Source organism: Mustela erminea, chromosome 11, assembly GCF_009829155.1.
Source record: "Mustela erminea isolate mMusErm1 chromosome 11, mMusErm1.Pri, whole genome shotgun sequence".
NCBI lineage: Eukaryota > Metazoa > Chordata > Mammalia > Carnivora > Mustelidae > Mustela > Mustela erminea.
In genome coordinates, this window is record NC_045624.1 from 36982919 (window position 1) to 37008336 (window position 25418).

A 25418-nucleotide genomic window follows, 5' to 3' on the forward strand; every position below is an offset into this window, starting at 1 on the left:
AGGTCAGCAGGCTGAGAGAGACTTCTTGTGACACCTGAATTATTTACTCATTACATTTTAGGGCATGATTATCTTTATGAAGCCATTTTATTAGAAAATTGAAAGTGTCGTGTCCTTGATCATGTCTTTTCAAAGATACATAGTCTTTCTTGAAAAGCAAGTCAAGGTTAACCAACATGTACATGATAAATATCATCTTGCCTCTGAAGAGCATAAGCAAAGCAGTTTAGGAAGAAAAGCTATTGACAGGCAAATGACTAACAAAGCAAGGGAAAGAGACCCTTTGCAGTACTGGCATCACTTGGTCTCCTGGCTAGAAATTAGCAACATTAAATATTGGAGTTTTATTTTTTAATGACATGAAGAGAGATGGACTGTAGATTAAAGAGGAAGTCTGACTTTGAGAATTATTTTTGTTAGTTCCTGCGAGACATAGTATGAATCGATAAGTTGAAGATTTTCCTTGCAGATGTTGGAGTTGCAGAGATGATGTGGTCTAAGTTCTGCACCATCACCATTCAGGGCATGGAGTACAAAATGCCTATCTCTCTCTCATTAGTATTCTAGTGGGTGGATTCCAAGAACAGAGTTTAGGGAAGAAAAAACAATATCCTTCACCATTACCAATTTTAAACATCACAGAAAGCACAATACCCTAAAACTTCTCCTTTCTGATTCAGAAGGTGTGATGCTGTCTGATACCGTCCTTTCTTACTGAGCTGTTGTCCCAGGAGAAGCAGATGTCATATCTCTATGAGCAGAGTGTAACTTGGCCCCATTGCTTGGCCTGGTTTTATCGGATGCTCTTTAGAACTTGAATGGAAGTAAATGCCAAATCTTCAAGGGGGGAACCCAGAGGGCTTGCCAAAGTTCTCTGCATGGACTGTGCTCCAAGTTCATCTCCTAAGGTCAGTGCTGCCTCTTATGCATTTCCCTCGGCTTCCCATAGCAGCTGTGGACATCCTGTTGTGAAGGCTGCTGAGAGAAGCCTTCTGTTGGGTAGAAACAGTGTGCAGACTTCTGGTTTCCAGTGCTTAGTAGGAATTTGCATCCAATCAATCACAGAGGTTAGAAATGGAGGAAATAAGCATTTGGTCAGGGACCTTCTCTTGACATGACCTGCCCTGTCCAGTGAGTATAGCGGTGGCAGTGGCATGCGTGCTGGTCGCCAGCCATACCTGTCACTGTGGTGTTCAGCAATCCTGTCCTCACCTAACCTGATGGGGCACATACTGTCTTATCCTAGTTTCACAGTTGGAGGAAACTCACCAAAGCAAGGGTCATAACTTACTTGAGGGCACATGGTTTGTAGGTAGCAGACATGGGTTCGGAGCCCCCCCCCCAACCCTGTGCAGATGTACAGGTCATTCTCCTTGCCACCGCTGTGGCAGCTGTTCCCCTCCTGAGGAGCGCTGAGGACCACTGGGACATCCATCAGCCAGATGGGGATTTGGACCCTCTTAGGTAGGGCTCTCAAGCTTCCTGGCTTGTCTGGGCCAAGCCTTCCTCCTCTGCAGAGGACAGATGACAATACCTGCTGCGGAGAGATGCTGAGAGGAGTCACCATCATACGTTTGTGGCTCAGTCCAGAGAGTGGTACCCAGTCTGTGGTAGATGTTTAAATAAACACGTACTGAGTGGGTGATTATAATTTGCTAAGCACATGCTATAGCCTCCTCTGGGAGAAACCCGGGTGGGGACAGAGCAGAGATGCTTGTGAAGAGGGAAAGGGGACATGTTCAGTTCTAAGTGTTCCTCGTGCTGTCATGATACAGAATGGTGCTAAGTAAAGCATGTCCCCACTGATGGCTTCAGGGCTTTCTCAGCTTACAGTTTTGATATTACTTAGGAGCATAAATAATCAAATGCATATTTTACAGACACAGCATTTGGCATGCCCTTAACGTGGTGTTGGGCTTTCTGGGCTTGCTTTAGACAGCTCTGTGGTCTGTTGGACACTCCACTGGGTCAGTAGCCCACCGGGTGTATTTCAGCTGGGGAAGCAGGGAGAATGTGCTCTGCAGGACATCCGGAAGAAAGAATTTTGGTCTGAATTTGGAAAAAATTAGAGACAGCCTGAATGCCCACTGATAACTGTTGGTTTCCATAAACGACAGTACTTCCCACTGTGAATCTCAGGCATTATGTTGTTGTAAGGAATTTCCCTAGTATTGTGTTGTTGAATGAAAAAGCAAGTCACGGAGGAACATCTATAAGGTGAGTCCGAATTTGTGGAAACTAAACAAATCAAAGCTTAACGGTGATGGATAAAAACACTGTGTGAGGGGTGCCTGGGTAGATCGGTGGGCTAAGCATCTCTCGGTGGCTCAGGTCATGATCCCGGGGTCCTGGGATGGAGCCCCATGTTGGGCTCCCTGCTCAGCGGGGAGTCTGCATCTCCCTCTCTGCATCCTCCCAGTTGTGCTCTCTCTGTTTCTCTCAAATAAATAAATAAATATTTAAAAAAAAAAACCCAAAACACCACACTGTTTTATTTTATTATTATTATTTTTTTAAAGATTTTATTTATTTTTCAGAGACAGAGGGAGAGAGCGCGAGCGAGCACAGGCAGACAGAGAGGCAGGCAGAGGCAGAGGGAGAAGCAGGCTCCCTGCCAAGCAAGGAGCCTGATGTGGGACTCGATCCCAGGACCCTGGGATCATGACCTGAGCCGAAGGCAGCTGCTTAACCAACTGAGCCACCCAGGCGTCCCCACCACACTGTTTTAGAGGGAGAAGGAGAGCAAGGGAGGGAGAGAAAGAAAACGGGTGAACAAACTGTTCATTGCAGGGAGTGGGATTGAAAGAAGGCGGCCGGAGAAGAGGAGATGTTCCTTTCTTTTTTTTTTTTTTTTTCAAAGAATTTATTTATCTATTTGACAGAGAGAGATCACAAGTAGGCAGAGAGGCAGGCAGAGAGAGAAGAGGAAGCAGGCTCCCCACTGAGCAGAGAGCCCAACGCGGGGCTCGATCCCAGGACCCTGAGATCATGACCTGAGCCGAAGGCAGAGGCTTAACCCACTGAGCCACCCAGGTGCCCCGAGTAGCCGTTCCTTTCTTACTTTAGATGTCTTTGTGTTAATATTTCTTAAAGCAAACATACATTAGCTGATATTCTAAAGATTGATTTAGAAAAAGGAAAAAAAGGAAAACGTATTCATCCAGTGTTGTGTTGTTTTTGTTTTGTACAGTCCTCTCTGACAGATAGGAATGGTTTGAGAATCTTACTCCCTGTGCAGTCAGTAAATGAAAAGGCTTAGATTTTAAGGAAACTGATGACAGATGGGGGGAAATTAGCTTACTGAGTAGATTTGGGTGCATTTATGGAAATGATGGGATCCTTTGTGGATGACACAAAATGTTTAAACTGACAGATTCACAAAGTGGATTAGCCTAACTTGCCTGTTGGGAGATACTAACCTGTACTGCAAGGGAGTTTTTATTCAGTTTATATTCGAGAACTGTATGAAATGTATGCACTACTTCTTTCCTTTCTTGAGCTACGTAAAAGAGAAACAGGATTGATGTTTTCACTTATTTTTCATTCGTATCTGCCCCCTTCTTCATGTAGGTATAGGTCCTTTGAGAGCAGATATATTTATAACGTTTTATATCTCCGTGGCTCACCTCACCTGTATACAACATGGCTAATAACTAACAAGTAATTTTCTGAACAAACAGCATGAGTTTGCTGAAGCTCATGCTTTAAAAGCTCATGATACTCATTCTGGCAGTTTGCTGATTTTTTTTTTTTTTTAAGATTTTTATTTATTTATTTGACAGAGATCACAAGTAGGCAGAAAGGCAGGCAGAGAGAGAGAGAGGAGGAAGCAGGCTCCCTGCCAAGCAGAGAGCCCAATGCGGGGCTCGATCCCAGGACCCTGGGATCATCACCTGAACCGAAGGCAGAGGCTTTAACCCACTGAGCCACCCAGACTCCCCTTTGCTGATTCTTTTTTATGCCCAGATCTAGAGGGCTAATTTCTGAACCAAAACAATTGAGAAATCAAATGATGGCTTTGGGCATCACCTTTTGTCTAACACGTGCACGTTGGTGTTTGTCTCCCGATATGGGCAGGACATGGTAATGGGTCCATCTCCCAGCCTCACCTCGCCTCCAGCTGAGGTCTAGTTGGTGATATTGAGCCTTTGAAATTCAGCTCAGAGTCCATCCAGCCCCAGCTTTGGGCTGTCTGCTCCACAGCCTGTGCAGACCCGGTAAGAATGTGATTCTGTATTCTCAGCTTCTCCTTCTAGTGGCCTCTCCAGGGAGAGAGGTTGTCTTGAGGGAAGGTGTGAAGGCTAGCTAGTTCAGACCCAACTTAGTACCTATACCAGCCTGCCATTTCTATTCTTCTTTGTTATGATTGCAGTGAGCACATAGACCTCTTTGCTTTGAAATTTCCAAACTTCATCAGGGACTCTCCATTCATGGGTCTTGACCCCAGTAAGATCCCAGAGAGGCCCTAGGATTGTATGCCATTCTCTGACATGCCTTTTTCTTCCTCCTGGAAGAGCTCTTCCCCTTCCAATGGTGGGAATGCCTTCTGTATCTTCATGGTCTTTATCTTAGAGCAGTGACTCTGAGTCCTCCAGGTTCTAATTCTTGATATTAAAGGATAGCCTTAGGAGTTTAGAAAACATTATCCCAGCAAAGCCAAACTCTGTCTAGTGAAACCCTTAATTTTCACAGCTATTGACTGGGAAATGAGCAATCTTGTTTGAGAAATAGAGGAGCATGTCTCCTTTTTTTTGTTGTCTCTTGGAAGCCACACAGCTGCCCCAGTGGGTGGAGGGCTTCAGAGCGTAGGAGGTTACTGGGAATGAGAAATACAGATGATAATACGTAAACATACTCTCCAGCCATAGAGCTAAGTGTGAACCTGTAAATCCAAGAGACCTCCCCCACCCCAAATTTCCTGATGTTAAAACTTAGTCATGACAGTATTTGAAGGTGCGGAAGAAGAAAGTGGGGCTGTAGAGAGAACTACGTGCTTTTTGATTGTAGGAGCCAATTCTAAATCCTTAAAAACGACACGATTTTATAGGCCCTCGAGTCTTTAGGACTTAAATCTGGAGATAACATTTGTCTAAAGGCAGGCCCTTGTGATTGGCAGCTGCCGCCTCCTTTCCCTTATGTTTTACCTCCCTGCCCTGTTGCCCAGCTTTTGTTCATTTATTACATTTCATTTAAAAACTTTACTTGTAGGGTACAAGTGCCTCTTTGGCATATAGAAGGCAAAAACCATTTCAGCCTAGTTTCTGAACCCTATGATCTTACATAGACGGCGCTTGGGTTTGGGATACTAAAATTTGATCATTTAAGACAAAGACTTCAATAAATGACATCAACTCCTTTTCAAAAACAAATGCAGGGGCGCCTGGGTGGCTCAGTGGGTTAAGACTCTGCCTTCAGCTCAGGTCATGATCTCAGGGTCCTGGGATCGAGCCCCGCATCAGGCTCTCTGCTCAGCGGGGAGCCTGCTTCCCCCTCTCTCTTTGCCTACCTCTCTGTCTACTTGTAATCTTTCTCTCTGCCAAATAAATAAAAAAATCTAAAAAAAACCACCACAAATGCAAATTCAGAAATTTGTTTCTCAAGGCCACTAGGTGCAAGCTGCAGACTAAATGAAGGGCATCAGGGATTCAAACTGAGATGGTTTTTGGTTCCTTTGTTGTTGTTGTTAAAAACAAATGAAAGGACTACCACGTCTAGGGAATTGTATGAAGCTGCACTTGTTCGCCTTGGGAGTTTGGGATTGATGCCCATGAAGTCTCCATCTAGCAGGACCCCACTAGTCTTTGGGAAACTGACAGAATGATCTGTTATTTCTACATGAACTGAAAAAGTTTATTAAGGCAGAGAAAGGGAAATAACAGCTTGATGGAGGGATGGGTGGGTACCTTTTAACTTCTCTGTTTTGATGAGATCTTGGTTAATACGTCCTACTTGCCTGTTGCGTTTTGTCAGAATTGGAGCAGCTGGTGGGGAGGAGATAACTTGAGAAGCACTGAGGACCTTTTTATATCTGTCACCCAGCTTCAGACCCAGTGTAGGAAAGTTTTTCCCTGTAATGTTTGGTATTTTTAACTGTAGCTCAATTGTAAATTGGAATTTCCTGGCATAGTGTAGATTAGTTCTACATTTATCTCCTAGGGAAACAAAAAACAACCTTCTTGGACACCCATGCTTTTAAGAACTCAGAGGAAAATGCAGAATTTTGTTAAATTGCATTCTCTAGTAGACAGATCTGCTACTCCAGATTCACTGAAAGGTTTAAAAAAGACACAAACCCGTAGCACACAGAAAGACCTTGAAACTTAGTAACTGAAAATACTTTCAAGAAGTGTCTTAATCTTTTACTGAAACTTCACCCAGCTGTAAGAGCTAGAGTTAGGGGAGATGACAAGGACATTAATTTATATTTACTTGTTTACATTTTTGTGTTTAGATTTACAAGTTAATAAGTTCAAAATTTTTGAGTTCATTGTTTTGGAGTCTTGATAACCTATAGTTACTTTTCAATTCATTCATTTTTATTTAGAAATAAATACATTATTCATTTATATAAGTTGCTTTTTTTAAATTTAAGAATTCACTCTATTTACCTATGTTTATTAACGTATAGTAAATCGTCAGTGCTTTATAAGGGTTAGCCAACATATAGCTGTCACCAGAGGCTAAAACAAGATACCTTTTTTTTTTTTTAAGTTTTATTTATTTATTTGTCAGAGAGAGAGAGAGAGCATACAAGCAGTCTGAGTGGCAAGCAGAGGCAGAGAGAGAGGCAGGCCCCCACTGAGCAAGGAGCCTGATTCGGGACTCGATCCCAGGACCCTAGGATCATGATGTGAGCTGAAGGCAGCGGCTTAACCAACTGAGCCACCCAGGAGTCCCTAAAACAAGATACTTTTAATTATAGTCACTAATAAAAGAAGAAATAGTGATATCTTCTCACATGTACTTTTTATGGACTTGTAACTGATTCTAGTGTTGCTTAGGAATTTGAGGTGCTAATTCTTCTGATTTTGTTAAATGGAATTACTTTAAATTCCCACACACCAAGGGAAGAACACATTCCACGGTCATTTTAATTTTGTATGTTGAGGTTATTTTGGGCAGTTTGACATTATCTTCCAAAAAAATAAATTTTCTATGTTGCTTAAAATTTTTTCCTCTAATCTTATTATATTTGGGCACTTGTTATTTCACCATGCATTGGCTAGAATATTAAAGGCAGTTACTTTGTACGCAAGCCTGAAGGGCATTCACATTGTCAGATTTAGTTCATGACCAGACTTGAGTCACCTCCAGTGATACTCAGAAAAATAAAAACAAATGCAAAATTATCATTCAGACCAAGGAGTTGCAATAGATGGCTTGCTCCTAATTAACATTGTGAAATAAATGACTGGTTTTGGCTCTAACACCAGACCTGTTGTCTGTTTTTGAAGATATTTTGGAAAACGTAGCTAGTTTATTTGGTGAGTTTCACTGTATAAGGGGAAAGAATAAATATTTACAAAGATTTTTAACCCCGGCCAAGCACAGTGATTTCTAAACATTCTTTAAAAGAGAGAGAGAGAGAGAGATGTATTTATGTGAGAGGGATGTGGATGGGGGGGGGCATGTTGGGTAGTTTAAAAAAGTTTCTTTTAAATAGTGCCACAATTTGCTAACAAAGAATTCAGATTTCAATTTTTATAGACAACATCTGGGATCAATAGCCAACATTCACAGTAAGAAGAAAGGCTTGGGAAACAGTTCCTTCGTTAGCTGATAAAATTGGAAGAGGCACTATCCCCAGAGAAACTTGGTGCCCTCTAAAAACCCTGAGGAAGGATTTAAAAGTTCATTTATAATTGATAAGTGCTGAATTGGTAATGCTCATTTTTATCCTGGTTCCCTGATTTGGCCATTATAGTTTCATGAGTTTTTCCTTAACTTGTCATTAAAATCTCAAAGATAAACTGGCAGCATTTCTTTTTAATATCTTTTAATTTTAAAAATAGTAATTGAGGGGGAACAGAAAGGGTTCATAGAGAATTTATAAAGTGGAAATAATAAGGTTAGATGAATTTCTTGGATAAAATGAGCCACACGAATACTGGGTTGGCAAGTACTCTATAATAGAATGCTGTGATCATGCCTATAAGGCTCTTCTGGCCATACTACTTTGCAAATCTAAAGGGTGTCCGGGCTGGCCACCCATCAGATCCTTGCCTATGCCGGTATGCATTCTCTCAGCTCCCACTGGTCAGGTAGCTGTGTGTCTGCACTGGGTCTTGGGGTGGGAGTGGACTGAGAGAGAGAGGTGTTCTTAACGTGAGTATGTGATGAGTATAATGTCAGGGAAGTGATGAAAGGAAGAAGATCAAGATGTATTCATAATTATGCAGTTTGTGCTGGGGGCACTGAGCGATGCGGGTGGATCACCAGGTCGTGGCAGGGTGAGGTGTGGTGGTCCTCTCTGGAATGGAGATTTTCTAGGAGACCAGGATGAGAAACATGCTATTAGGAAGGAGCTCGCTTATGCCCATTGTCTCTCCACATCGGCTGGTACCTCTCCACCTCCCCCAAAGTGTATCTGCTCTGCAAAATCTCTCCCATCCCCTAATGTTCATGGCATGTGAAATTATTTAAGCTGCTTAATCCATTAAGTAGAATTTTTTTCTGGTCGCTCGAGAATCTACTTATTGGTTCTAAAGAACCAAGTTTATAAATTTTATAAAATATAAGTCACCTGTAAGTTAGAGATTCGCGATAGTTTGTAGTCACAGTCTTTTTAAAAAATATTTTATTTGTTTATTTGAGAGAGAAAATGAGAGGAGAGAGAGAGCATCTGAGAGAGAAGAAGGTCAGAGAGAAAAGCAGACTCTCTGTTGAGCAGGGAGCCTGAGGATGGACTCGATCCTGGGACTCCAGGATCATGACCTGAGCCGAAGGCAATTGCTTAACCAACTGAGCCACCCAGACATCCCATTATCTTATTTTAAGTGAGATTTTAATAATCAGTTCTAATATAGCATGTGACAGAATTAATAAATAATGGTAGCCATTGTAAACATCAGTAAAGCCTAAGATCTTAGCTAAAAAGAAGCCTTCTGGCACAAAATTATTAGGGAGGTGTGTTAATCTTCTCCAGAGAAATGGAACCAATAGGATTCTGTATGATTTGTGATTTGTTATATATTACATATATGTAAAACATATTAATATATGGCTTATTCTAAGGAATTGACTCCTGTGATTATGGAGGCAGAGAAGTCCCACAATGCAGTCTGGTGAAAAAGTTCTGAGAACTGGAGGTCCTAGCTGAGGGCAGGAGAAGCCTGATGTTCTAGCGTGGCAGTCAGACAGACAGATGGAATTTGTCATTCTATCTTTGTTCTTTTTAGGCCCTCAGTGGGTTGGATGATGCCCACCCACCCACACTGAGAAGGGCAGTATGTTTTACTGAATCCACAATTCAAATGCTAATCTCTTCCAGAAACACCCTTACAGACACACCCAGAAATAATGTTTAATCTGGGTACCTGGAGTCCCAGTCAGGTTGGCCATTAGCCATCATAGAAGGCTAGATTCCTTCCATGAAATAAAAGTTTTGGAAATTTTATCACGATTCCCTTATTAGGCACCTGTAAGTGCAATAGCGACCTAAAAGTTTAATTCAGACCTGCAGATGGCTTTAGTTACTGACAGGACCCATCCAATTTTCCTTAAGAATGTTGGATTGAAATGATTAAAAAGCTGTTTTTGAACACACAGACACACATACACACATATTTTCATTGGTTAGGGAAATAGTACCGGAAGAGGTCATGTGGTATACTGAAAATTAAGCAAAAATACTAATTTTTTTCACTTTCTGAAACAAGTGAAGGCTAACGTTTTATTTTGTTTGATATAGGTAGGTCATCTCAAGGATGCCTGTGGTAGCAGTGGTATTAATTTTATGCCTTGTGCTTAAAAAAATCAAGACTAAACTCAGGATATTGTCCACTTCAAAAAGGATCCATTGTAGGTTTTGACTGCAATTAAGATAATTCATCTGTGTCTGAATAACCCTATGAAAAAACATCAGAGTTAAATGGCTAAGGTTGCAGGCAAGAATCATCAATAGATGCTATAAAATATGATGAAAAACTGTGTATCTGCAGAGTTTCAAAGATACCTGCTAATTACAGAGGAAAAACTAGTAATTCTAAGTGGTAAAACTGCCTTAACCAAGTGATCAAGGTTAACATCCCCAGCAAGGTTATACATTGCCAATGTATTTTTCCTGATGAGGTACACTGAGCAGGGCTCATCATCACTTCCATGTTATTCTTGCCAAATTTGTGGATCCTACATTTAATCATGAGGAAATATCAGACAAACCTAAATTTAGAGACATTGTGAAAAATAACTGGGGGGTATTCTTAAAAGCATCAAGGTCATGAAACACAAAGACTGAGAAACTATTTTATGGGAGGAGATTAATGGAATATAACAACAAAATGTAATGTGGAATCCTGGAATGGATCCTTAACCAGAAAAAAGAACATTATTTGGACAGTTGGTGAAATTAGTGTATGATCTGATCTGTAGTTAATAGTATTTTATCAACATTACCTTCCTGGTTTTGGCAAGTGTGCTATATTTATTTAAGATCTTAATATTTGATGAAGGCAAGTTAAGGATGTATCAATTTTTAAAATTTTCTTACTATAAATCTGAGATTATTTCACAATTAAATGTTAACCAATGGATTTCATTTTTTTTTTCACATAAGAATAAATAGAACTGTAAGTGTGTCAGTTTTGTGTGCATTTAAAACTCACTGGGGAAGGGTGTCTGGCTGGCTCAGTCTTTGGAGCATGTGACTCTTAGAATTGTGAGTTCGAGTCCCATGTTGGGAGCAGAGATTCCTTAAAAATAAAAATCTTTAAAAAAAAAAAAGTTACTGTGCTTTGTAGGAACCAAAAGATGCTAGAAATATTCTTTCTCATGATATGAACTTAATGAAACAAGTGCTAAGTGTTACCTTCACCATCGTATTTCCAGTGCCTCCCATGGAGCTGGCATACAGAAGAAGGTGGCCACTGGCTGAATAAATGAGGAAATAACACACTTTGGGGATTTCATTACATTGTATATTCAGTACATTTTTTTTGAGTCCCCACTGAGTGTCATACATTGTCCTAGGCCTTGGAAATAGAAAGGAGCTGAAACACCAGAGGCGATGAGTGTAACGGAGAGAGGTACATGGCGTAATCCTTCCTTGAAGAAGATGCTTGAGTTTGTTTTTTTTGTTGTTGTTGTTTGTTTTTTTAAGAACATCTGGTGGGGAAAGGTGATAGGTAGCCAGAATCTCAGATAGAGGGAAAGGCATTGGCTTAGGCAGATAAGAGGTTCATTGTGACTGTTGCACATGGTTTATAAAGGACAAGGCTGGACAAGTATATAGAAGGGGTTTTTGAAAAAACTTGGGACTTTGTTTTATTTTTCCATTGAACTGTTCCCTGGCCCCTCATTTTCTAAAGAAATTGTTGGTGACTGGTTTTCAGTGGCCAAAACCAGTCCGAAGTAGTGTTTGTTCAAAATTGGAAACTGGCTTAATTATCAGAGAAGGTGGGGGTAATAAATAAGAATGTAGAGTTTGAATCTCTGCAGATGGGAGTCATGCAAGTTGCATGACTGCTTGAGAAGTCAACATTGGGAATGGAAGTCAAACTTCAAATTGGAAAAAGAAAAGCCTGTGGAGGAAAAATTAGAAATTCTTGTGCTTTGCTCTGTGGGGGAGATGAATGACCAGAGATGAGACAGGACTGAGTATTAGTTTGGACAGAACGTTGGAAGAGGCTGTGCAAGAAGCTGGGTTCTCCCCACTTTGGGGTGGCCTGTGGGTCCAGAGGGCATAGATGCTGGGGCCCAGGTGCCCTTCAGTTCCCCTGCCCTGTTTTGTGACTCTGGGTATTTAGGACTTGGAGAGATAAATCAGAGGGAAGAAGAGGCACAGGAAGACATAACAGATTATTTTTTTCTCTTCCCTTATACAAAAAAAAAAAAAAATCTAAAAAAAAAAAAAAGTCAGGAAACTTAATCTTGTCTTTCAGAAATTCTCCTAAATAGCATAATTTTCATATTAATCACCTCACACAGGGGAAAAAACCCACATTATATATAGGTGTATATAATATGTGATATATATACACACGTATATATGTATATATTATATGCATATATACATCCTATATATATCATCTATTTATGTATATACACCACATATTTGCTGGTAGATTTAATGTTTCCTTGGAAAATGGCATTTTGCTTCACAGTGAATGTTCTTCATTTGGATATTGGGGAAAGCACTGATTATTTCCTGTTACTTCATTCCACTCTGTAACACGAAGCCCATCTTGTAATTTTTCCTTCCTGATGCAGTTACCCCTCAGACAAGTACTGTTGAGGCAGAGTGAATGTCTGGAGTGAAATTTCCTTCCTGTCCATGTCTACATTTTAGGAAAATCCCTCTTTGCTCTCTTACTTTCCATACCAGTCTCTTTGCCAAAGATTTCCTGTTTTATCAGCCTTTTTATCTCCCTCGACTGGCTAAGCCTGAATCTTTCTAAGTTTAACTGGTTAATAATGATTTCCAAGAAGCTGTAATAACAGAATGAGTTTTTGACTTACTGTTGTGAATGTATTTTTGCCTAGGACAGACTCAGGTCCAGCCTCCAAGTTTCTGGTTAGCAATGCTGATGAAAATATACTATCCCATATTTCCTTACATTTTTGTAGGCTTACAAATCCCATTTTCATACATTTTTGTGTCCTCGTGATATCTCTGTAGCAAGGTCAGGTAGGTGATGTCATCCCAGGATAGCAAATGGAAGGACCCAGGACCACATGGTTCATAAGCAGTGGAGCTACGCCCCAGGCCTCCAGCTCTCTTTAACTTCGTTTCCCTTTGCTAAGTGCTGGGATGCTTTTGAGATAATTGTTTAAACTCTGTCTCTTCCCTCCTCTTGGCTGGCACTTAGCCAAAACCATAACCTTTTCTATCATCTTAAGTTGTTTTTAAAAGTACTGATAGGCGGATGAATAATTAGTTCTGAGTTTTATTGTTTGACCTTCAGTTATACTTGTAGCCACTTAGGCAAATGCCTTTGCATTTGTAGCATTAAAACCAAGGTGAAGAATATGTCTGTGACTCCAGAGAATAAAACCGGTTTGTTTACTGCTACAGCGACAGTATCTTCAAATTTTAAGGTGGAATAATTCCCTCCTGATATCACTGATTTATTTCCTTGGTTGCCTTTCTCCTCTTCCTTTTCACTGTCTCTCAAATGGGAATAGAAACACCTCCATTGGGTTCCTGGATGGCTCAGTCGGTTAAGCGTCTGCCTTCAGCTTAGGTCATGATCTCACGGTCCTGGGAGTCCTGCTTGGGATCCTTGCTCAGTGGGGAGCCTGGTTCTCCTCCTCCTTCTGCCTGCACCTCCCCCTGCTTGTGCTCTCTCTCTCTCTCTCTCTCTCTGTGTGTGTGTCAAATAAATAAATAAAAATCTAAAGAAAAGAAAAGAAACACCTACATCATAGAAGATTAGAAATAAAAAATTTTGCTAAAGAATTTAGCAAAACCCTTAACACATTGAAGTAATGCAATAAGATTTCTTTCCTTCTCCCTTGAAAATACATTTTGCAAAGAAGAAATTGTGAATGGGTAAAGCTGTAAAGCCGGTAGCAGGTTGGACTCCAGGAAGCCCACTCTGAGCCGCAGATTAGCTTGTGGGGTATTTACCAAGGAGTGTTCTTGAAGTTCACACTCATGGAGGGGAGTGGAAGGGAGTGGAAGGAAGCAGGACAGGGCAGAGGGAGAAGTTGACCTGTGAGGCCAGCCCAGTGACAGCCTTGGTCCCTTGAGCTAGAGTGACCTTTCACAGTTGTACCGAGTTGGTAGCAGCAAGATCTCGTCTTCTCTCTCCCATTCGGTCTGTCACCAGATGCAGGCCACCCAGGGAGGAGGCCATGACCTTGGGCCAAGCAGCTTTCTTTAGCAGAGACAATTCCAGAAGGGGGCTGGCAGCCAAGGGCGGCCTGCCCTAATGCTCTCAGCAGCTGGGAGAATAGGTCATGCATTTCTGAAGAAGGATGTTGGTGTTGCAGCAGCCACCACCAGACTTGATGTTTACCTTGAGTCCAAATGGGAGTGGTTCAAGCAGAAGGAAGTTCTGCAATCCCCGGGAGAACTATCCTCTTCACAGCCAAGGACACCAATCCATTTTCAGGTGATCTGTGGGAAGTGTCAGAAGCGAATGGATTTTACTCCGTGAGCTTTGGATTTCTAGTCACTCAAGTCAGAAGGGAGTCATGTGACATGTCTCACGTCTGACCACGGTGACGCTGGCGTAGGAATGGAATCCTGCTTATAAGTCTGCCCACACTTGTGCCTCTCGGGTGTGCCTGCAAGGTGTATGAGGCCTGGGGGCACGGGCTGGTTCCCGAACAGAGCCAGATCCCAAGCTCACAGCAAGTCTGAGGATGAGAAGGAGGAGCACAGCATTTCTTTCATTTTCTTAGCTCATTTTCAGCATCAAAGCCATATTCTGGAGCTACCCTTCCATCTCCACCCTCGCCGCATTTCTTTTCTCTTTTCTCCCTCCTCTCTCCTCCCTGCCTTCCCCTTTCCTTTTTATTTACTTACTTGAGAGAGAGAGTGGGGGAGGGGGCAGAGAAGAGGGAGAAGCAGACTCCCCTGCTGAGCGGGGATGCTGACGCCTGGCTCCATCCGAGGACCCTGGGATCATGACCTGAACCAAAGGCAAATGCTTAAGTGACTGAGCCACCCAGGCATCCCCCTCCCACATTTCATCTGAATTTTTTCTCCAGTCTTTCTGGGCCATCTGCTCCCACAGTCCTGCTGTCATACTGATAGCCAGCCTGGAGTCCCTTGAGGTTAGGAATGACCGCTTTGCTCCTAACTTGTGAAAGGCAAAGAGAAAAGAGGACCTGGGGAAAGACAGTTCTGTCCTGTACTAGTGATGATACCAGTAGAAATCTCCAAGTGACTTCTGTCTGCTCTCAAGCCCTATTCCAGACAGCTGTAAAGAAAGAAGAGTCTTTGATTAGACTAGTATCTTGGTTTTCCCCATCATATTATATCTTTGCCTATAGGAGGATTTTGTACATGTGCAGGGGAGGTGACCCCTTATCTCCTTTCCCAGTTCGCCATTTCATGAAATAAAGTCCCTGGAAAGAATTTCTCATTAATTTCCTTTCCCTTTTTAGGTTTCTCCCAGCTCTTATGGAGGTCCTTCAGAAATCCTACTTCCTTCTCCACTTTTCCATTTGTGTTGCCCCTCCTACCAATGACACTCAAAACTGATAAACCTAAATGTAGGTACATCCGTGACAAGCCAGAGCTGAATGTACAATGTGAAATGAATGTGGACACAGGCAAGAACCAGTTTTAAATATGCTGTGAGGAAGCGTTTCTTTAGCGTGCCTCCGTGGTCCACACCTGCTTCCTCATTGTCTTCCATTACTGTGGTGCCTCAGGATTTTACAACTGCTCCCATCAACATGCTCATTTGGTTTCTGGTGCAGTCATAGCACATTTTTTTTGTGGCGAAAACCAGCAGTTTCATTTTTGTATTAAATAGATTCTGTGGGCTAGTCTCAGAATTTGAGAACAATAGCACCATGGTCTCTGTTGTAAATAGTCAGTTCCCGAGTGACCTTTCAGACCACAACCTGTTCATAAGTTGGAGATCCTATTATTAAAAAGATGAAGCCCAAACTCTCACTTTGAGAGATGATTTTCCTTCCTTTGTGTCACAAGGGACAAAGCATTTCCATTATTTTATTTTATTTTTTTACATTATGTTCCATTCATCTTAGATTGTCAGCCCACAAAGGGCAAGGGGCAGCCTTTGCCAGCTTGAATTGTGGTGCGCAGAATCACATAAATATTACTTTGACAATGATGATGAACTTGTTATTGTCTGTGTTGTAGAGCTACGTGATTGACTTAGAGTAGTTTTTTAAAATCATTTTTTCTATTTTTGCTTTTTTAATTTTAATTTTTTTTTAATTTTTTATTTTTTATAAACATATATTTTTTATCCCCAGGGGTACAGGTCTGTGACTCACCAGGTTTACACACTTCACAGCACTCACCAAAGCACATACCCTCCCCAATGTCCAGAATCCCACCCTCTATTTTTGCTTTTAAAAGTCCTAGAACTCTGTGATTGAGTTTCTCTGTAGTGCTTAAAAGTTTTAAAATGTGAATTTGTTGCTTGCATGAACAAACAGTATCACTGAAACTAAGGTATGAGTCCCTACTTCATAGAACGGTTGTGTTTTTTATCTTCTTCATAGAAAATATTTCCAAGTCTATATGAGGATGTTTCTCACAGCCGTTAAATTTCAGATAAATTGTCAATAGGTACTAAACAGATTATTATTATTTTATAAAGGAATAATAGGAGTGATTATATGCATCAGTTTATGGTATGATTTTCAAGATGATTATGTTCTACATTTAACACTTTGATTTTACATAGATATTTTTAAAAGACCTGGTTATAACTTCAGTTTATATATATGTTTGTTAATCCAAATTTTTTTTTTATGTAATAGCATGTGGACATTAATGAACCTAATACCATATGGTAGTTTATATGTACTATTTAAAATTATACTCTCAAGTCTCATGACTGAAACAATAGTATTGGACCTTTACATTTTCAGTTCTGTGAAGAGTTCATTCTCTGTGATCTTTTCTGTAGTTACTAAAGTTGTTCAATTTATAAGAAAACTAAAGGGAATTAAGGGATCAAGCCAGTGTATGGTCATGTTCAGTAGACCCAGTATTACTGGGGGGGGATATGCCCCTGAGGACTTTTGTATAAAGACATAGCTTCTTTAGAATAACAGGGGACAAAGTGGATTGTCACCTATTTGTTAAAAAGACTGGTTTCATGCAAAAATGCCTAAAGAAACTTAAAGGGATTTTGTTGGAAAGTTGTATCCACAATGGAATCTAAAAATAACACATAGTATATTTGGTGGAAATGCAAATTGAGGTTTTGTGAAAGCCTGTGTTATCTTGTGAATCTTTGCTTTGCTAAACAAGTTTGCCTGGTTTATGATACATCACACACGACCACTAATAAAAATGGGCCCTTCCTTTTTTGAAATCTTTTGCTTCTTTGCTCAGAACGGCCGTTCCCGGGGCACCTGGGTGGCTCAGTGGGTTGGGCCGCTGCCTTCGGCTCGGGTCGTGATCTCAGGGTCCTGGGATCGAGTCCCGCATCGGGCTCTCTGCTCAGCGGGGACCCTGCTTCCCTCTCTCTCTCTCTCTGCCTGCCTCTCTGTCTACTGTGATCTCTCTCTCTCTCTCTCTCTCTGTCAAATAAATAAATAAATAAATCTTAAAAAAAAAAAAAGAACGGCCGTTCCCTTTCAACTTTCTCTTTTATAACCTGAAGCGTAAATAGTATGGTGATCATCCATCCATTGACAAGTTTACTTCTCTACAAGGTGGAGTTATTTGTATAACTTGAAGATTGAGAATGGCTTGCCATTTTAGAGGGTAAAGTTCAAAGTCATGCCTGAACCATATCTTGAAAAAGTGCCACTCTGTTATGTGATCTGCAGTTTAATATCTACTTTTAGGTGTTCTCAGCTATAGGAGGTGATGCTAATATTCTGTGAATCTCCAAAACCTGGGTGCCATTTTTAAGTGGCTTTATTTATTCCATGTGTGTGTTCATTCTCTGTTCCTGTACTCAGATACTTGTATATACTGGGTCTTGAAAGTGGATTAGAAATAGTTCCTGTTCTCGGGGCACGTGGGTGGCTCAGTGGGTTAAAGCCTCTGCCTCAGGTCATGATCCCAGGGTCCTGGGATCAAGCCCTGCCTGGGGCTCTCTGCTCGGCAGGGAGACTGCTTCCTCCTCTCTCTGCCTGCCTCTCTGCCTACCTGTGATTTCTGTCTGTCAAATAAATAAGTAAAATCTTAAAAAAAAAAAAAAAAGAAATAGTTCATGTTCTCAAGTAGACACAGATGAATAGAGTGGTGTAATATTATATGGTGCCTTACCTTATTTAAGGTGCGGTCAGAGTATTCTTGGAGCACAGATGAGAGAGTCATTGATTCCACTTGAAGCGAAGATGAGAAGAGGAAAAGGATGGCATCAGGAAACCAAAAGAGCTAATCTTGGAGCTAGAACTTAAACTAAGACTACTCGTAGTTCGCAGTGTATAAGCAGTGGGATCGGCAACCCCCCAAAAGGGAATAATATGTATAAAGGCACTGAGGCCTGTAAGAAGGAGCTTGCTGTGATTTGGGGTATGACTGAGCAGAGGACACCTTGTCCGCCTCCTTTGTTTTATAGCACAGAATGCTGGATGACATGAAGAGGGCTAATAAAAGAATGTCTACAGAAGAAGTCTGGGGAGTGTGAGAGACACGGTTCAAGAGAAGAGAGACTCCTGAAAGTGATATGCATATGGTCACAGTGAGGGGATGGTGACTTCACCAGAGTGGTTTCAGAGCAGAATGAAGGCTGGATTGAGTGGGCTGAAGCATGAAGGGAGGAGGAGGAAATGAAGTCCATGAATGATACTAACTGTTCAAGGAGGTGATGAGGACCAGGAGAGAAATGCAGCCTTGGGAGTTACAAGGACATTTATGAGTGGTCAGAGCTATAGAGAAAGCTGTGCTGGGAAGTCCATGCATTTAGATCTCGAAGAGGAGGAGTGTGGAACCACGAGGCTTGTGAGCGGTCAAGGTGACTTCATCAATACAGAAAGGCAGTTCTGGGTACAAGCTTGCTCTGAAGTCTTTTAAATTGTTACCAGTCTACTATCTGTTCAGTTGTAATCTCTTATAAGAGGTCTCTGGAAGTTAATTGAGATAATCCGTCAAGATACACAGACCCTGGATTATTTTTGAGCAAACATCATCTAGCGCATCAATATGAGGTCATATGGTATTTATGGTTATAGTTAGAGAGTGACGTCACAAATTAGTGCTTATCTAATATGTTCTAACTTGGTTACTCTACAGTTATTTTCATCCATCTCATGTACTGTATTTTGTCCTGTGTTTTGATCTCAACTGTTAATTTTGTTTTGAGGTGATCAAAGGGCTTCAGACCTCTCTAAAAGCCCATTACTTATCGGCATGTCCTGATTTTTGACAGATTCATGCGTTTCTTCAAGCTTTTAAAATACATTCATAACAGTAGCACTAATGTATTTTGGGGATTGGGGTTGTATCTAAACCTCACTCTCTCAGACAGAATTATAAAATTCACTTTCAAAATTTTGATCTTTTAAAAATCAAAGCATTTACTATCTTTTTAAAATTTTTTTAATGTGAATTGAAAGTTGATTACTGTATGCTGTATTGATCCGGAGATGTCTTTTCTTTTTTTCATGTATTGAGGTACATTTTTGTTATTTCTCCATACTTGTCTCCTTTTTGACTCAAACATTACTCTCCTGGGGAGAATCATTGTGCTTCATTCTTTCTGTAACTTGTCTAGGTACCCAGAGGTGACTAACCTACACACACTTCATCCGATATTAACATCCTAGTCCTGCCCCGCCCTGTGAAATGTTTCAGAAACTAGTCAGTCTTTAACCACTAGGTAAGGCTAGTGACATCCTACCCACACCTCTGGACACCCACGCCCTATTTCAGGAGTTAAGGCATATGGGAATTGTCATGGTGGCTGTGTGTTTAATCCTAGGAGAGGAGTCTAGTCATGACTAAATACAGTGTTACTATTGATTACTACAAGAAGATTGCTTTTATGCCACATACTTGGCTAAGCCCTGGGGACATGTTAGCAAGTAAATAGATGCAGTCTCTTCTCTTTAGGAGCTTATAGTCTAGGAAAGAGAAATCTCCTTCAAGCAACATAATAGAAAGTCTAAACCAAGCTGAACAGCAAGTAGGATATGTATTCCTCATTTGTTAGTGAGCACATATGTACTGAGTAACAACTGTGGGCAGGCTGTCTGGATGAAGAGTGAATATAGCAGTAAGCAAGAATGACACAGATCTTGTGAGGAAATAATCTTGTCACATAGGTTATTGAGTGATACTCTTGATATTTTGTATTGTTTTAGTAAATTCCATATCTTTAAAATTCATATTTGTAACACTTACTTCACCCAGAAGTTGGCAAAGTATGTAAACTTTAAGATTGACGCTCTTCAAAACTATATAAAATTTAAGTATGACAGCAGGTTTTAGCTCTCAAAGTGTACTTCCTCTTCACATCATTTTTCCTAGTCAGTGACATGTAATAGTGAGCAGTATAATTGGCTATAACCGATATGATTATCTTCATATATTCTATAACATCTCTTACAGTTATTGCCAGTTTTCGAGGAACTGTACCCTATGGCCTGTCATTGGAAATTGGAGATACAGTTCAGATCCTGGAGAAGTGTGATGGTAAGTGGGCTAATGAGATTGCTTGAGATTGTATGACCAACCTCCTCACCATTGGACAGTTCATAATGCTTGCAAATTCTTTCCTTCTGTTGATTTCTAGGATTTTTCCAGTGGTCACAGTGAGCCATTTTTGACAAAGCTTATTTCTTGCATCTTAAGTGTTTGGCTTATGGAAGAGCATCATTTGCTGTCTTTAAGCTGATACATTTTTCCTAACATTATTTCCTTATATTCACTAGATCCCACCATAGAAAACAGTTGAGGCTACTGTATTTGTGGGAGTTCATGACTCCTTGCCAAACTAGAAGACCTTTCTCAGAATCTCAAGGGTCTAGTAGGTCCCCCAGGACTGGAAGAAACAGAGGTCCAGAGCAGAAATGGCTTCTCCAAGTTTAGGTAATCAGATACCTTGGGGAGGACTTCTGCCAAGGCCAGCTCTACTTTAGTCCTGCTGTCTTCTTTCCTGCCACCCTGAAACTTGAACTAAAGTTGTTCAGTGCATATGAAATGTTTGTGGAATATATTGCAAGAACTTTATGGTTATTAGTTTATGCAACATGTAACTGATTAAATCAAGATACTTAATATGTCGTCAAGTGTTTCTAATCGTATTCCATGAAACATCCTTAAGCTCTCCTACTCGCAAAGATCCCAGTTGAAATGACTATTTTTTTTCTCGTTAATGAGATGACCACATTTTAAAGCCCTATAAGTATATCCAAAACTACACAATTTCCTCCTGAAATGTTATTCTTAATAGGAACTTATAATATGATAACATTCTGTCATGTCAAGATTCATTAAACTGTGTTCCTCCAAACAGAACTGTCAGATTTACTTAAAAATCTTACATTAAATGGTGGTGATACATGAACATTTATTCTGTGTACTGTGAATGATATCTTTAAAGATATAATCAGGTCTTTCATGTTATTGTCAGATCCATTTTGTCTGTTTTTACTTTGTATACAGATAAATATAAAATCTGTTTTGAATAGGTGCATGACAGTGGACTCCATAGCTAATGGAAGCAGTTTTGTAACCTAAAAACTGTTGACAAAGACCTCTCTATGAGACTTTTGCAGTTCTCAAAAAGTTTTGGTTTCTGTTAAAATGATTATTTAAGAATGGATATATTTCTTGGATATTTTAAGGGATCTCCTTAATCCTGAGATAGATAGTTTCTGCTCAATTCATTTTGCTTTCTTCAAACTGATTTAAAAGCTGTTAGGCATGGCATTTTATAATATATCTTATAAGGAACAAAAAATGTTTAAATATTTGTACTGAATATTTATATAATTTTTATATAATATTTTATATAAATTTTTAATATTAAAATACAAAGTTCAAATATTTATTTTTAAAAATTCAATTAATCAAGAAAGTCTAATACTACAAAATATTTGTTATATGGTAATTTATTACCAATAAACAAAATGGTTCTATGCTTGAAGAAACTGTAAGTTGAAAATAATACATTTATAGGGGTATATATTTACCATAAATTTTCATATATATATATATGTATATATATATATATACACACACACACTTTATACTTCTTTTAAACTGTAAAAAGATAACATTCTTCTTTCAGGATAGTGCTATAAAATACTGATTCAGAGTTGCTTGGAAGTTGAGTCATAGGCATTTTATACAATAAAAGTTAGGGTGAGCTCAGGTGCTAGGACATTTTGCTGATAAGTGTACCCATCACTTTTCTTTCTTTTTTAAATTTAATTTAATTTAATTTAATCTATTTATTTGACAGAGAGAGATCACAAGTAGGCAGAAAGGCAGGCAGAGAGAGAGGAAGGGAAGCAGGTTCCCTGCTGAGCAGAGAGGTCGATGTGGGGCTCGATCCCAGGACCCTGAGATCATGACCTGAGACAAAGGCAGAGGCTTTAACCCGCTGAGCCACCCAGGTGCCCCCCATCACTTTTTTTGATGGATGATATCTGATTTCCATCTTCTTATGCTATCAGACTGATCCTAACCCTAGATGATGGACTCAAGGAAGTGCAAATTTACCCTATGACTGTTGGCTGAGCCCAACCTATACTTGTAGTTGGGCAAAGAGAAATTGGAAACATATTAAATCTTGTGCAGATTCTTGAAGTTCCCTGAGACAGATGCTCACATAAATTATCTTGCCCAAAATAAAATAATCTGATAAGTAGCAAAGCCAGGATTTAAACCCAATACTCTGATTCCAAACCTTGTGCTTCCACTATGCATGTTTCTATTTTCCAAATAAATCTCCATTACAATTTTTTAAACAGTTTATTAATAGGATTCTTAAACTAGTAATCACTTGAGCCCAGTCCAACTCCCATCTTGTTCATACACAGAATATTTATTTATAAGGTAAAATTCCATCAGTAAAGGACAGACTTATTTGTCATTTCTTTTCTTTGAACTATTACAATGGTTTATCAAAATAATGACCATGATTATTTCTCCACAGGGTGGTACAGAGGATTTGCCTTAAAAAACCCAAATGTCAAGGTAATAAAAAATACTACTCATAATCATAATTACAGGATTTTTAAAAAGTTGTTTTACTTCATGTTACAATTGAAATTACAGTTGGGAGTCTTAGTTGAAATGCCAAATGGCAATACGGATTTTCATAATTTGGGAAATTCCTTTGAACTCGGATTATCGTTAAGACATGCTACTGAAATGATAATCCTACGTAGTCCTTGCAGTTTGTACTGAGAAGACCTTAATAAGCTCTTTGTATATAAACAAAATCTTTTTGAACTGTTAGTTTAAGAGAGAGTGAAATTAAAATTAAAGCAGGGGAAGTAGATATTCCAAAACAAAAATTGAATAAAGGTATTTAATCTTGGAGTTTTCTGTGATATCATTTGCAAAAGAGTGGTGTGGAGAAACACATGGATTTCAGCAGCTTAATAAGATTCCCTTTTGGGTTTGGGTGTGTGAAACATGGAGAAATCTATTATAAAGCTCTCCCTGTTTTTACCATTCCAGACAGAAAACTCAGACTCATTATCCTTCATATGGTCATATACATCCTCAGGAATTACAGTAGGAAGTAGTATGATTTTTGTTTGACCTTTCATTTGTATGCTTTATGACCTTGACACACGTCCTTACTATTTATTATCTGTATTTGTCTCCTTTGTTCTAATCTCTCCAACTTTCATCCAAACTTCCCACATTGTGCAATATTCTCTTGCATGTCATGTTCATTTCTTTGTTTAATTCTGGCTTTATTAGGATTGTAGATAAGAAATTGTATCATTGCTTATTCTCGGGATATAATGTTAGTGATTTAAATTCTTCCACCTGTCTTTCTGCTTAACCACACCTTTTTCTAGATCATCCAGCTATGTTTAATAGCTGGATTTCATTTATTTTTGGTCATTCTAAAGGAGAGCCTGAAGGACAAAAGAATGTAGAAATTTAATTTTTTAAAATACTTTAGCCCTCATTTAAAGTTATTTTTGGACATCTGCAAGGCACATGCAAATGTAGCTTCAGTACTTAATTATTCATTTGGAATAATTTTGAAAAAAAATGTATTATTTTTGCCAGTCCTCTAACCTCAAGTTCTGACTTTTTCTTATTAATTATAATTACTCTGTTTGTTAATCCTACCATATTGGGTTAAATTTTGAAGGAAAAAAATATGTATTTTTTAACATATGTGTCTGTTTACTACTGTTGTATGTACAGAGTTTGCTTATTAAGTTTTATGTTATCCTTGGATCCGCAGAGGTGATAATGTATTCAAATGACATTTGCTTTCCTAAATATTTAATTGAATTTGTCATTTGATGATACATCAAAAATCATTCAGAGGATATTGTCATTTAATGGACAATAAAATTGATGCTAATTTTTTTATGTTGTTTCTTTCAACTTCGCATTTAGAACAAAGGAACAATTTCCTTGTCCTATCTTTTCCCTACAGTAAAAAGCTTTAAGGTAGCATGCTGTCTTTTGTTTAATTTTTGTTCCATCGGTATGCAGCCTGGTGATTAATTGCTGCTGTGTTTCCATCAAAGATCTTCCATAACACATATGATTTGTCTCCCAATTCATAATGGTATTTTTTTTTAACGTGTATATTTTAAAATAGACATGAATGTTTCAGGGAGAAGAAAAGGAACAACTATCAAAACAAACAAAAGCTAATACAATATTAAAAAATATGCAATATTTTAAAAATTCTTATTCAGTGTAACATGTCTTCTCTGCAGAATTCCTGAAAATTTAAAGATTTTCTGTTTTATAAAGAATATACTTTTGAGTGAGATTTAATTTTTTTAAATCATTTTAGAGAATCCCTGAATTTGTAAACTGGTGAATAGGAAATAAAAGGAATGAATCCAGTGTGGTAGAGATGTTGTTTTTCCCTGTTCCTGATACTCTTCAGGTTGTATGACTGTATTTTACGCATTTGACTTGTGCAAACACTCCTGTGTTATCAGTCAGCTAGCGCTATAACCTCCTTTTTTCTCCCACAGGGTATCTTTCCTTCCAGCTACGTTCACTTGAAAAATGCCTGTGTGAAGAACAAAGGGTAAGAAATGAGTTTTATTAATAGTGAGAGGATTTTCACAGAACCATTGCTTAGTTGAGAATTTGAAAGGCTTAGTAATTGTCTTGACAAATGAACTACAGGAGATCATGCCATTGTCTTTGTGGTTTGATAAAGGTGGATTACACAAAGGCAGCTGGTAGAGAAAATTTAATACTCTCCATCTGGGTGTGCTGGACTGGAGAAGAATCTAGGGCATCACAGGTCTCTCATTGTCCACAGATCATGGAATCAGCCTAATCTGAAGCAGAAGGAGTTGGTTCTTTTTGGTTTCCTGCTGTATGGAGAAGCATGGCAGCCAACTCATGGAGTGCTGAGTCATGTTTCAAACCCCAGGAATTTCCTAGATTCACCACTGATTATAAGCAGCCAAGTCTG

The 25418-nt window shown here is 39.5% G+C and overlaps 1 protein-coding gene across 3 annotated transcripts in view; it reads left to right on the forward strand.

Moving 5' to 3' along the window:
- Positions 1-25418, forward strand: part of DOCK4 (dedicator of cytokinesis 4) — a 431597-nt gene that overhangs the window by 168403 nt on the left and 237776 nt on the right. For all 3 annotated transcript variants that reach the window (XM_032304000.1, XM_032304002.1, XM_032304001.1), the window contains exons 2-4: positions 20381-20464; positions 22935-22975; positions 24967-25022. In XM_032304000.1, the coding sequence (XP_032159891.1) occupies positions 20381-20464; positions 22935-22975; positions 24967-25022 (181 nt within the window). The remainder of the gene's footprint in view (positions 1-20380; positions 20465-22934; positions 22976-24966; positions 25023-25418) is intronic.